The sequence below is a fragment of the Ornithorhynchus anatinus genome, chromosome 19 (assembly GCF_004115215.2).
Source record: "Ornithorhynchus anatinus isolate Pmale09 chromosome 19, mOrnAna1.pri.v4, whole genome shotgun sequence".
Taxonomy (NCBI): domain Eukaryota; kingdom Metazoa; phylum Chordata; class Mammalia; order Monotremata; family Ornithorhynchidae; genus Ornithorhynchus; species Ornithorhynchus anatinus.
In genome coordinates, this window is record NC_041746.1 from 3,877,463 (window position 1) to 3,891,544 (window position 14,082).

The 14,082-nt window shown below is 45.0% G+C and overlaps 1 protein-coding gene across 1 annotated transcript in view; it reads right to left on the reverse strand.

Annotated features, from left to right (window-relative positions):
* ADSS2 (adenylosuccinate synthase 2) overlaps nt 1-14,082 on the reverse strand; it is a 31,912-nt gene that overhangs the window by 4,814 nt on the left and 13,016 nt on the right. Inside the window, exons 2-9 of the mRNA XM_029047560.2 lie at nt 10,613-10,715; nt 8,692-8,760; nt 7,992-8,042; nt 6,580-6,646; nt 4,742-4,849; nt 4,337-4,418; nt 3,240-3,366; nt 1,654-1,808 (exon numbers count right to left, since the gene is read on the reverse strand). Of these exons, the coding sequence (XP_028903393.1) occupies nt 1,654-1,808; nt 3,240-3,366; nt 4,337-4,418; nt 4,742-4,849; nt 6,580-6,646; nt 7,992-8,042; nt 8,692-8,760; nt 10,613-10,715 (762 nt within the window). The remainder of the gene's footprint in view (nt 1-1,653; nt 1,809-3,239; nt 3,367-4,336; nt 4,419-4,741; nt 4,850-6,579; nt 6,647-7,991; nt 8,043-8,691; nt 8,761-10,612; nt 10,716-14,082) is intronic.

Sequence of the window (14,082 nt, forward strand, 5' to 3'; positions counted from 1 at the left end):
AACTCAACAGCCCAACATCTGACTAGGTTGGCATGGAGACATGATGGTTTTTTTCTGAAGTCTTCACTTCCCACCCTCACCTATCTTGTCACCTATCTGTTCCCTACTCTGGGTGGTATTTCAAGGATCCAAACACAAGTAACCTGTGATCAGTCCCTGAGATTCACCACTCATTATGTCCCCTGACCATGAGAAGAGCCACTGGTGACATCTCTTTGGTAGGGGGAGAGGGAGGCCTTGACCACCTGGGCACTCACCACCAGGACACTGGTAAAGACCAGACTTTCCCCGCTTGGCAATGAGAAGGTGATGTATGTTCGAATCATGAGTAGATGGATGGCACAACTGAAACTTTTTTTTAATGGTATTTGTTAACCACTTATTATGTGCCAGGAACCTTACTAAGCATCAGGGTAGATAAACGCTAATCGGGTTGGACATGGTAAATGTCCCACATGGAGCTTCCAATCTCAATCCCCATTTTCCAGATGAGGAATCTGAGGCTCAGTGAAGTGCCCAAGGTCACATGGCACACAAGTGGCAGAGCCAGAATTTAGAAACCAGATCCTTCTGACTCCCAGGCCCGTGCTCTATCCACTAGGCCAAACTGCTTCTCAGAAAGTCATGTTAGTTGCTTTCAAGAATCTCATGTGCTTGGCCCCCTACATAGCTTGCAAATTAATTACTCAAACACTTATCTCAGGTATCTTTCTAGTCCTAATTCTCAGGAACGTTTCTCATTTTACCTAGTGCTCTGCAAGCACATTCTCAAGCCTTTGTGCTGCTGAATCCTCTCCACCTGCAGCTTTCCAAAATTCTATTTGTTCAGCCACTTACTGTGTGTCAAGCACTGTATTATACACTGGGGTAGATGCAAGATAATCGGGTCAGAGAGTCCCTGTCCTACATGTGGTTCACAGTCTCAGTAGGAAGGAAAACAGGTATTTAAATGTCATTTTTCAGATGAGGAAACGGAGGCCTGGAAAAGTGAAGTGATTTGCCTAAGGTCTCACAGCCAGCAAGTGGCTTGTGTGTGCTCTTGCGTGGGCTCTCCCCACTGGGCCGCATCGCTTTTGTGCTTCTGGATCCTTCTTGCTTTCTGCCTTTGTCTCCAAGTTACCTGACCAGTCTTTGAAAAAATCCGATCCAAGGCCAAGGTCCCCTGCCGCTTTGCATGTAGCTGCGGTTGACGGTTATCCGAGATTTCTACTTACTACAAGAAAAAAAGCTTCCTCACTGAGAACAAAGAGCAACGACAAAAAACCTGTTTCTATTGGAAACTACAGGCAAGACAGAGGACTATTTGCTAAGGGTAAGTCACTGTACTAAGGAAATTGCTGTTATCCAAGCAGGACAGAGGGAGGAAGAAGAAAGGAAAGTTATTCATTGACATTCTGCTTTAAGAAAAAAAGAAGTGTTATATACAAAGTTCTACCCTCTACAGAGGTCATCGCCTCCATATCCTAAGTAACCCTTCAAATTTTTAAACCTCAATCCAAATTGTAGAACTGGTTAACTTTTTCAAATGAAGGCGAGGGCAAAAGGAGAAAGGTGGCTGGCATTTCGCCATAAGAGAAGGAAAGCGGCGGTGGACTCCTACGGTTCACTTTCCCCACTTTGGCAAATTCTGTTTTTCCGGCGATCGGGACTTACGTTGTCTTGTTCTGTTGGGAAGGCGCCAATCCCAACTCTGGTTGTGTAAGCTTTCACAACTCCATAGACTTCTCCCACGTTCTGAGGTGGCATACCCAAGCCAGTACAAACACCTCCAACTGTACAATTTGAAGAGGTCACAAAAGGGTAAGTACCTAATCAAGGAGAAACAGAAAATAAGTCAAAGTGCATTTGGCTTTACCGAGCCCCACCCGCTTACCCAATTTTCCTTCCATTTCATCGTCATTTGAATCGGCTTATTCCAAAAGTTTACTCGCTACTTGGAAATTACGGAGATAAGTCTAAAACTGATGAAGCACGAGTCTCTTTGAAATGCCCACATCCCATACACACTAAAGTTTGGGCCCTGCAAGAGCTATTAAATTCTACAAATTCAAGCATGCCATGGAAAGGAATCCAGCACCTAGAAAAATAAGTCCCCTCACACCAAATGAAGCATTGCAGTGGGTTGTGAGGGTAGAGATTGTAAGCTCATTGTGGGCAGGGAAAGTGTCTACTCTTGTCCTCTCCCAAGCGCTTAGTATGGTGCTCTGCACACACAAGCGCTCAATAAATACCTCTGATGCTGCTGCTGCTGCTGCTACTGATAACAGCCTTCCTTGGGGGTAGCTGGCCTGACTGGGGAAAAAAGAAGCTGCGTGGACGCAGCAGTAAATCAATGAAAGGCCAGAGAGGCTGCCGTGCCTGAGATTCAAGAAAGGAAAGTTTAGGAAAAATCCAGGTGCTTGGGCCAGGCTTGCGAGAGAAGCAGCGTAGCCTAGTGGATAGAGCACGGGCCTGGGAGTCAAAGGACCCGGGTTCTCAACCCAGCTCTGCCACCCGTCTGCCAAGTGACCTTGGGCAAGTCACTTCACTTCTCTGTGCCTCAGTTCCCTTATCTGTAAAATGGGGATTGAGACTGTGAGCCCAATGTGGGACAAGGACTGTGACCACCCTGATGACTTTGTATCTATCCCAGGGCTTCAAACAAAGCCTGGCACATTGAAAGTGCTTAACAAATGCTATATTTAAAAACAAAGAAAAAAACCAGTTACTGAAGACTGGTCCAGAAGGAGAATGGCAGGAGTGTGGAGTAAAAAGGGAGGGTTTTTATGCTCCAGTGTCTAGGCTCCCTTTGGGGGGAGTGATGGTTTTCAACTTAGACTTGGAGGAGCAAATGAAACGCCTGCTGGGTAGTGCATCTCTTTGAGAGAATTTGCTCCTTAGTCATTATGGGTCCAACGCACCAACAGCCTGGCTGTGTCACTGAGAAGAAATATCCTGATCTCAAGCGAGGCCAGGTCAACGCTTTATAGTGGAAATGTACAGTTTAGGGTTCAGGGTGTGTTAGGCTTTGACAGTCCTTCAGAAAAATGATACGGTCCTTAAGCACGCATGCACAGCAAAAACTAAGGCACTACTTATCGTCCAAGGGGATTTGCTGAGCACTTAAGTGTGCGCAGAACACTGTACTAAGCACTTGGGAGAGTAATCAATACAACAGAGTTGGTAGACAGAGCCCTGCCCACTGGGAGCTTGCAGTCTAGAGGAGCCACTAGGTTCTTCTAGAACTAAGCCTTGCTTACCAAAATCAATGTCAAGTAGGGCTGCGTTAGCACCTTCTACGAGGATTTTCTTTGGTGGACCATGCAGGGCCTCATATATGAAGTAAACGCCATCCCTCACCATCGGTTTGATCCGTTCCATGTAGCCCTGCAGGAAAATAAAAGCCTTTATTTCCAAGTGGACTGAATTTGCCAACTCCACACCCAGAATACATCACTGCCAGCTCTACCTTGGCTTTATTATACTAAATTGCAATGGGGTTTACTTCAGCGGGGAGTGTACTAGCCTCCGGTTCTCAGAACAGGAAAGAGAGTTTGGTGTAAGAAAAACAGCGAGGCAACAGGAAAGCACGGGTCACTGCCTGCACTGAAAAAGTTGAGGCTTAATTCAACCTCACAGCAAGCAACAAGGAAATATCTCCTTCCTCATATCAAAGATTAAAGACAAGTCTAAACATGCTCCACTTTCCAAATTAATTCCAATTTCCTACTAAATTGGCAGAGGAACTTTGTTTGAGCAATTAGATTTGCATTTAAACCGAAGCGCCCAACTTTTCAAGTCAAGCACGATGTACATCTACCTGCTGACTATGGAGTCATGACTCCCAAATACACTAAGCAGTACATTCCCCTGCAACTTTGGTTGCTAAAACATCCAATTCTGCCCAATGCGGTCTAGCCCAAACATGAAGGGGACAACCACATTCCGGCACACTCTTTCTATGAGGAGAAGCCCCTCAAAACTCTGGCAGCAGGGTTCAGGGAATCTCCTCAGCTCTCCACTCTACAGGCAGCTGGGACCTAGGAAATTACTTTGAGTAGGAGGTTCTTTGTAGTGGAGAAAGGAAAGGCCACCTAGGGTCCAATCAACACATTTCATATTTATTAAGCACCTACTATGTGCCTAGCACTATAGTAACAGAATAGGACATTGCAAGGATCTTGCAATCTAGTTGGGGGGAGAGGACAGATAGGTCCTAAATTACTACAGTAATTACAGTTACAAAGAAGAAGGAAAATGGGTTGTGCATACAAGTTAGTACTTAAATACCAGGCTATGTAAACAGTGTTATAGGAGACTGTGAATGCCCCATTCACCTTGAGTTCATGTAATTTACCTTGAGTTCATGTAATTCTCCCTCAATGTCAATCTCCAATGTGGGATACATAGATTTGTACTGGTTTGCTAGAACTTTGAACCTGAAGGAACACATAAAACAGTGTTAACTTTGCTCAGACATGCTGTTTTGATTACTAATGTTGTTTCACCAACAGCCCAAATCTCCCCAGTTTTGTCTCCTTATCATGACCTACAATTTGTGCTTTTATTTGTAATAAAGGTAATGACAATTTAGCCTTCGTTCAAATTCTTTCACCGCACATCTCAACATTTTGTTTGGAAGAACCAATGTAAGACAGCAGTTCATTAACTAAAAATAACTTTTTACTTGCAAATATTCACATTCTTTCACTCTTTCAAATATTCGTGCCTTGGGGTAGAAAGAAATAAAAGCTTGAGTCACCTCTCAGAGAAGCCATCAAAGTCCGAAACGAGATCACACATCCTTAGGCCACTTCGAGCAGCTTTGGAGGAATAAACTGGACCAATGCCTTTTTTGGTGGTCCCCAAACTTAAAAAAACAAAATAAAACAGAAATGTATTTTGAAAAGCTGAGAGTCTGAAACCACTCTCCTATGTATTTCCACAGCAGATCAAAACAATGCCCTCAAGTGCAGGTTGGCATCGAAAAGGGTTACATAGTAAAACCTGGCACGATACAGCTATCTCCAGAAGACAGAATATTCCTACGTCTTCCAACCCCTCCAAGGACACAGTGTATTGCTCCTCCTGAGGAAGTTTTGACCAAGAAAATTTAAACCAAATTCAGCAGGAAGGGAATCTGGGGAAGAGGCAGAGAGCAGAGAGGACAGAATCTAAGACTTGTCATCTTTTGCACAGACGCTGAGAAGCAGCGTGGCTCAGTGGAAAGAGCATGGGCTTTGGAGTCAGAGGTCATGAGTTCGAATCCCAGCTCTGCCACTTGTTGGCTGTGTGACTGTGGGCAAAGTCACTTAACTTCTCTGTGCCTCAGTTCCCTCATCTGTAAAATGGGGATTAAGACTGTGAGCCCCATGTGGGACAATCTGATTCCCCTGTGTCTACCCCAGCGCTTAGAACAGTGCTCGGCACATAGTAAGCGCTTAACAAATACCAACATTATTATTATTATTATGCTTTAAAGGTTTAAGGTGGGACAGTATCCAATTGGCCTTTTGACCCTTTCCTCCCTCAGGCTTCATTGTTCCTTTACTGGATCCAGACTATGGGGTGAGCTAACAGCCAGGAGTTCAGAACAGAAACCCAGGCGGTATGCAAATAGCCTCTCAAACATCTCCATTAGTGGAATTTGCTGAGAGCTTACTTTGTGCAGAGCACTGTACTGAGTGCCTGAGAAAGTACAAGGCAATAGATTTGGTAGATAAGTTCCACTCCTACAACAAGCTTCCAGTCTCCCCTCACCTCCTTTCCCAACCCCCTACAAAAGCTTTTCCTGTGAGAACTCTACTTTAAACAATTGTCCCCAAAAGTACTTTCAAAACAGCTGTGAAATATGACATTTGAAATATCTAGCCTCTAATGCCCCATCAACTCAGTTATTCAGAAGAAGCAATTCCATCAGACCTAGCTTTTCATGAATGGAACAATGTGGAATGATGTTTTTTAATGGTATTTTTTAAGTGCTACCTCTATGCCAGGCATTTACACGCTGGGGTAGATACAAGCTAATCCAGTCTAAATTCTACATGTAGCTCAGTCTTAATCCCCATTTTACAGATACGGCAACTGAGGCACAGAGAAATGAACTGACTTGCCCAAAGTCACACAGCAGACACGTGGCAGGGCCGGGATTAGAACCCAGGCCCGTGCCCTACTCACTAGGCCACTCTGGTTGGTGGGGTTTATCCACAGAACGATTAAACTTTCCACTTGTCTGCATACCCCTTCAACGCTCTGATACTCACCCCAGCCCCACAGCACTTATATAAATATTGTTATAATCTATTTCTCCATCTGTAATCTATTTTAATGTCTTTCTCCCCCAATAGACTATGAAATCCTGGTGACAGGGATCACATCTACCAAGTCCATTGTATTTTCTTTCCCAAGCGCTTAATACAATCCTCTGCGCTGCAATAATTCCCTTGATTGAGCTACGCTTGCCCTTTTCTTCTGAAATACGCAATAGGACTTTCCAGTGTTCCTTTTTATGACAGACTTGAACTGAAGCACCTGTGGCTCCCTGAGACACAGAAATTAAAATTCTATAATCCACGTTTGACAAAATGTAAAGATACATACTTCTTCCCCGCTTGTTCTTGCCTCTGTTGTTCCTGGATGCCATCAGCAGCTTGGTGAAAGTCAAACACTAAGGAAAAGACAACAAACCACATCACCCGTCAAAATGCAAAGTGAAGCTTCAAAATGGAATTTCAATCTGTTCAGCACTGGGGGATCTGTTTGATCTTTTCTTATAAAAAAAATCTATTGCCCTCCTTTCATTATTCAATCTCAAGCATTGACTGCCCCTCCCTGAAATGTGAGAATGAGAAGGGTTTGTGACCTGTGGGGATATACTGCTCTATGACATTTTTCTCCCGGGCAAAGACAGAGTGACCCCATCCCCGGTTGGTGGAGGATGACTCAAGAGCATTTTCTTCTCAAGCTTGAAGAGAGGTTTAGAGTTCAATAAAGGTCCAGAGCAACGTGGCAAAGTGGATAGAGCACTGGCCTGGGAGTCAGAAAGTCATGGGTTCTAATCCCAGCTCCGCCGTTTGTCTGCTGTGTAACCTCAGGCAAGTCACTTGACTTCTTGGTACCTCAGTTACCTCATCTATAAAATGGGAACCGAGACTGTGAGCCCTACATGGGACAGGGGCTGTGTCCAACCCGATTTGCTTGTAACCACCCCTGCGCTTACAACAGTACCTGGCACAGAGGTGAATGCTCAACAATACCATTATTACTATTATTACCATGTTGTTTGGGACTCAACATATCTTGGACCTTGGGAAATTCAGCAATTTTGTTACAAACATGGAGCAGCTCTCTTCTTTGCCACTGCACAGTATGCTCACGCCATTGACTATTTGTGATGACAGTATATTTCATGAGAGGAGTGAGCAGCTTCACCGACTCTGGAGAAGCCCGCTACTCCTGCCCACTTATGCAGCCGTTGCCCTCTGTGCCCCTCAGGAGCACGACGGGCGAAGGTGAGGGAGTGCGGGGGGCACCAGACAAACCACCGTCACTACAATCAATTCCTTCCTGCAGGTTCTCAGCCCTTCAATCTCTACGGTGGGACTGGAGGTTCGTCGGTTGTTAATGGGAGATGTCACCTATCACTTGCTCTTGACCTGGTTTTAAGTTCTAGAATATTTCGAGCCCCTCTGAAAAGGAGGAAGGGGGGGAAGAGAAGGAGGGAAAAGGGGGAGGAGAATAAGGAGGACAAAGAGGAGAAGGTGGCAGCTGAAGAGTTTGTGAAATGCTTGTGGCAGAGGGATGGAGAAGTTACTTTCTGATCTCCACAGCTAATCAAGCATAGGCTGGTGAATGGCCATCCCCCAGGCTGAAGTGTTGGGATTCTAGCCCTCTGGCCACTACGAGAATCCCAAGCCCGGTGCACGATACAGCCTACGGAGAGATGGCCTGCTTTTTTTATGGGGGGGAAGAGGGGGCTGAGGGAGAGACAACATGCAATATGTTCACCTTACCAATATGCGCTCTGTCAGAAATGATCAGTCTTTTTTCCCAACCCTCCAAACCTGAAGATGGGAAGAAAATAGTGATATTATCTGAACGTTTGCATTGTAATGATTCTTCTTCTGCTCATTCCCCAGCTAATCAGCCATTTTAGGACTTACCTGTGAATATTTATTTTTTCCATGTAGTTATTTAGTCAAGTTAATCTTTGCTTGCTTGACTGTTAGTGCTGATCCTGAGGTTTTTCTTCCCATCCCCATGGCCCATCTCCCCATTTAGGCCATGAGGATGGGTGGGCATTCCAAAAACCTGCCCACTCCCCTCCCCCTCTGGTTCATCGCCTGTCTTCAGACAGGGTGGCACATATGAAGGGGGAAAGGTGGGGGTGTTGGATGGGGTCCCTGGGTCCCCGCATCTCCCTTAGTGCTGATTCTGCCTTCCTCCTGGGCCTGTGACACTTGGAGAGTCTCAGCGACCCCATCCCCGACCCAGGCACCCCCTCCTTTCCAAACAGCGTGGCTTCCCCAGACCGTCCTCAGTTCTGCCACCTGCTGAGGAGGCTGGATAGACAGGAGCCTTAGGTTGATTTTGTCCTTCCGTGGGCTGCCTTCTGACTACACTAATCACCCCTTGGTCCTTCTTCAGGAGGACAGACACTAACTAGGAATTCATTATTTGGCTGCAGGCCAGAATGGCAGGCATCATTCTTACCTTTTCCTTTTTGTACATTTTTTTCCGCTTCTTCAAACAATCCTGGTAAGTGAATCACCACACCGTTTCCTGAAAAACACACATTCAGGCATTCAAAATCCAAGCTACAAATGCTATTTCATTTGTGGCATTTGAACAGTATTAATCTCCCTCACATGTTTACTATGATGTTTTTCTATTTAGTACCTATTTGTTCATGACTTCAATTACTCAGAATTTTCACATCTCCCGACCTCACACACATCTCCTTACCACAGTGAAGCCCCTTTATTTATATTAGCAGAATTCACCCTTCTCTGGAATTTACGTCTGTCCTCTAAGACCCACATTAAATTTCCATTGACGCGTCTATTGAATTTCTGCCAAAAATACCAGACGGGGCCACACCTTCAATCTACCTGTTCGGGGGACTGCTGGGAACTAACCACCCTTCACCCCCAATACCCAGGACCTGCCCCTGCCTTGGGCACACCCATCCGGAGGCTGCTTGCTTAAACTGATGGAAAGATGTTTTTAAAAAGGTACTGGGGAGGTTAGAAATTGAGCAAAAGGGGCCTCCCTCCAGGAGTGGGTGGGAAGGGGTGTGAACTGGAACCTTTATTGATCGCTTCAGCACCTATTCCCCTCCTCCTCTTCTTCTCTTCTCCACCCAACAACAAGCTCTGCAAACTATGACTGAACAAGTTCCCTAAGGAATTCAAACAGATGAAACTGGCAACACCAGGGGGGATTTAAAAAAAAAAGGACGAAAGCTTGTTTATTATCATAAAGGGAAATTCCCACCAAGGAATGGCTTATTCATCTGTCCAAATAAAACCACCCCATGAGTAACTATCCTAGTTGTTTTATGAACTTCCCTCAATCGATGCTTACCCTTCCCAAAATATTAAAGAGCACAGGAATTCTTTTTAAAGAGAAACATTTTCGTCTGCTGGACCTCACCCTCAACATGGCTAAAAGTGAACTCATCTTCCCTCTCTAACCCCACAATATTGCTCAAATCCACCCCTTCCTCTCTACCCAAAGGCCATCCCTCTGACGAAAGTTCCTCTGACCTAAGCTCTTCCCTGCTGACTAAAGAAGCAGTTCCCTTGTTGACCTCTCTGCCTCCAAATTCTTCCTGCTGCAGCCTAATCATTCATTCAAATGTATTTATTGAGAGCTTACTATGGGCAGACCACTGTTCTAAGCCCTGGGGAAAGTACAATACAACAATAAACAGATACATTCCCTGCCCACAACAAGGTCACAATCTAGAGGGGGAGATGGACACTAATATAAACAGCAAGAGACTTCTCTGATTCTGCTTCACCTTTCCCTCTACAATCGAGCAAAAGCCCTGACCACTGACTTTGAGGCTCTCCTGCTCTTTTCCACCCATTAAGTAGCCTTTCCTGTTCAACTTTTAGGACTGGTGAGCAATTTGTGAAAAACTGATTTGTTTCTAATGACTGCAGTGAAAGGGAAGAAGTATGGTCTAGTGAGTGTCAGAAGGACCTGGGTTCTAAACCAGCTCCATCATTTGTCTGCTGTGTAACCTTGGACAAATCACTTCACTTCTCTGTGGCTCAATTACCTCATCTGTAAAATGGGGATTAAGATTGGGAGCCCCACGTGGGACATGGACTGTGTCCAACCTGATAAGCTTACATCTACCCGGGTTTAGTACAGTACCTGGAACATTTTAAGTGGCTAATGAATACCATAAAAAAGGGCGGAGAGGAGGCTAAAGAGAACCCTCAAGTCATTATCTCAGGAAGGTACAAATTCAGAAGCCCTAAATAAAACTGTAAAGCTCCTTCCATAATTATGGTACAATGTATCCACAAAGAGCCAATAAACCAATCACTAGGTGAGAATCAGACATTCATTCAGAATAAATCAAACTACGCTTGACTTCCTACTGGTTCCACATACTCACCAATGAAGGCAGTGACGTTAGGATTGATGATTCCACTTGGTAAGAGATGAAAATCGTATTCCACAGAATCCACGACAACTGTATGCCCAGCATTGTTTCCTCCCTGGAATGTAAACATTAAAAACACTGATTCAGTGAAGGAAAGACTCTCCTCGGGCATGGAATATTTTAATAAACATTTCAACAACTCCCTTGTCCAAACTGGGAACTTACCCGAAGAGTTGGGCAAATTTGAGGGTAGATGGTAAACTTTTTTTATAGTTTTTAAAATCACACCCTTTACTGAATTATAAAAATTTTAGGATCATGGGTCACTTTTCACTTCTGTGCTTAGGTGCTTAAGACTACTGAAGGTGGTTACAACAAAATATATCGAACACTGCTCCAAATAAGGCAGTCCCAGATTTAAAATGGCCTCCACAGAGCTGACACTTCAGAATGGTAGACAAGTTTATTCAGCAAGTCACCTCCTCCCGCATTCGCCCAAGGTATTTTTTGTCTCTTGCTTTTCTCTTAAAGTGAACAGCAGCAGCTCACTTGTTCATGGCACCAAAAGGAAGCCCTAAATTGCAAAGACCTTAAAACCAACAAAATCCCCAAAAGATGCTGAAGCAGGTATCAAATTCTGCCTTCTGGCTCCTGCGCCCTGAGTTCCAATTCCACTCAAACCCAATCTTTTAGTTTTGAAGGCATCATGTTGTGAAGAACAGGGCCTAGAGACTCACCCAAAGTAGAAGCAAAACACTAACAGTGCTCTGCACACAGTAAGTGTTCAATATATAACACTGATTGAATCAGGACAAGATGCCCCTTAGAACACTGACAAAATAAATGGATGCAACTGGAGTCAACAGCCTGGTTTGAAGAACTCAAAGGGGAGGACTGGCAAAGGGAAAAAGTTGTGCCCATCTTTCCAAAGCTTGGCAGCACTTAGAACAGTTCTCTACACACAGTAAATGCTCAATAAATCCCATCGATTAATGGATTGACTGGCAGTGCCTTGTAATCACTCAGCGTCATATCATCATCTTGGGAAGGAATCAAGCCAAAATTCTCCATCTATTTGTAGCTACCTAGGAGAATTTACAATTCTAGGAAACAACCAACATAGCTCTAGGGAAGCTTGTCTGGTGCCAAACGTAATTTACTTGGACGATCGAGGGATCGACCGCAACGGGGAGGCAAAGGATGAAATCGAGTGAGATTTCAACAGAGCTTTCGGTGCCCTCCCATGGGGCATCCTCCAGAGCTGGCTGGAATGGACACTCTTGACCTGCTTCCGCAGATTAGCTGCAGAAGTGGCTAAGACATCTTTCCCAATAGGTAGCTACAAAACGTCAACCTGAGGGATCGTCCTTTAGCCCGGGTCCATTTCGCCCACTCCTTGCTTCGATAATAATGGACCCTACTAGCCCCCGCCCCGCGGTGAGAAGACATTTTGTAAAACACATGCCTTGACCAAAACCACGTGCTTGGGGGTGGCTGTTTCTCGATCAATGAATGGAATTTATTGAGCTCTCACTGTGTGCAGAGCACTGTACCAAGCGCTTGGGATGGTACAATTTGTCAGAGTTAGTAAACCCATTCCCTGTTTCTTCTCAGATATCAATCAGTGGTATTGAGTGCTTACTACGTGCAAACCACTGTACTAAGCACTTGGGAGAGTACAACAAAATTCGCAGGCACATTCCCCGCCAATAACAAGTTTACAGTCTGGGGGGAGGCAGACATTAATATAAGTAATTCATAACATATGAATTAGAGATACATACATAAGTGCTGTGGGATCTGTTCTATCTTCCCCAGCGCTCAAGTACAGCTGCTTGAAGGCAGCAATCAGCTATGTGAATTTCTACTCTACTCTCCCGAGGACTTAATACATTGCTCTGCATAGAGTAGGCACTTGATAAATGCTGTTAAGAGATCGACTTTACTACTGCTATCGCTTCTACCCACAAAGGCGCAGATTCTCAGAAGAACTTTCCCTAATTCCCCACTGGTGACCTCTCCAAAACGTGCAGGAAAAAGAAAAACAATCAGTGGCCATTTACTGAATGTTTCCAGTATGCAGAGCCCTGTACTAACCGTTTAGCATTGAGAACATCTGTTAGGTAGGGCTGACTGCTTTTTTATTGGAGATAATGAGCAGGGAAACAGAAAGCATGCTCAAATCTGTGGGCGAAACTAATGGAGGGGGTTGCCGCCACTTTGGAAAAAAAGGGGGGAAAAAAATCCCATTCGGTGCTCTACATAAATTGGGAAGCTGAACCCACAAAAGAGGATGAAATCCAGTAAGGATAAGTGCAAAATACTGCATGTCGGCAGAAAAACCAGACACAAATACAGCCACAAGCACAGTGGAAAAAAACCCCTCGGAACCTAGTTGACCCCTCTCTGAATGTGAGTCACCAATACCATGCTGCAAGACATGCCCACTCTTTTCCTATCCGATTATTACCCTCCCCTCCCCATTTCCTCCCAGAGGCCTTCCCTAAGCTCTCCTTTCCCCTCCCCCCCAACCTCCTGCATCGCCCTAATTTGCTCCTTTTATTCACCCCTTCCTCAGCACCACAGCCCTATGTCCATATCTGTAATTTGAGTATTTATATTGATGTCTGTCTCTCCTTCTAGACTGTGTACTCATCGTGGGCAGGGAATGTGTCTACCCACTCTGTGGTATAATATCTTCCAAGTGCTCAGCGTGGTGTTCTGCACACGTAAGCACTCAATAAATACGACTGATTGATTGATTGATCCATCGGGAGGGCTGGAGGAGTAATTGAGAGGAGTACAGCCGTGAAAGGGTGGGGAAGCCACCATCATACCCCGTGCTGACCGGCCCTGATTAGAGAATCACATCCAATTCCGGCTGCACTTTAAAAGGACGTTTGGAAACTGGAGAGGATCCAGATCAGAGAACCGAAAAGATGACAGGGTTGAAAAATAGGCCTTGGTAGAAAGGTTAAAGGAATTAGGGTTGGTTAACCCTCTCTGTCCCCTGAGGACCAGGCAAGAGGAACTGGGTTTCTGATGACAGCGAGACAGATTTCAATCGGACCAGAGGAAGAACTTCTTGACTGCCAGATGGACAAATTCGACGCTGAGGGAGACTATTGGAACATCTGTCCCGGGAGACAGGCCTGGAATTCAACTGTCCAGGTTGGTATTACTTTTCACCTACCTGGAGGTAGAGAGCTGGACTTGGTGACCTAAGTCCCTTCCTGTTCTAGTTTCAACTCTATATTGGCCTGCTGCGTGACCTCCGGCAAGTCACTTAACCTCTCTGTGCTTCAATTCCCTCATCTTTAAAATGGTGTGTTTTCTCTCACTCTTAGATTGAACCCCCATGTGGGTCAGAGATTACTTGATCTGGATGTCAAATATCTACCTCCAGTCCTTAGCATACAGTAAGCACTATTATAATTATTACTTGCTTATGGGAAGCTTATCTTCTTTTGCCACACTTCTGT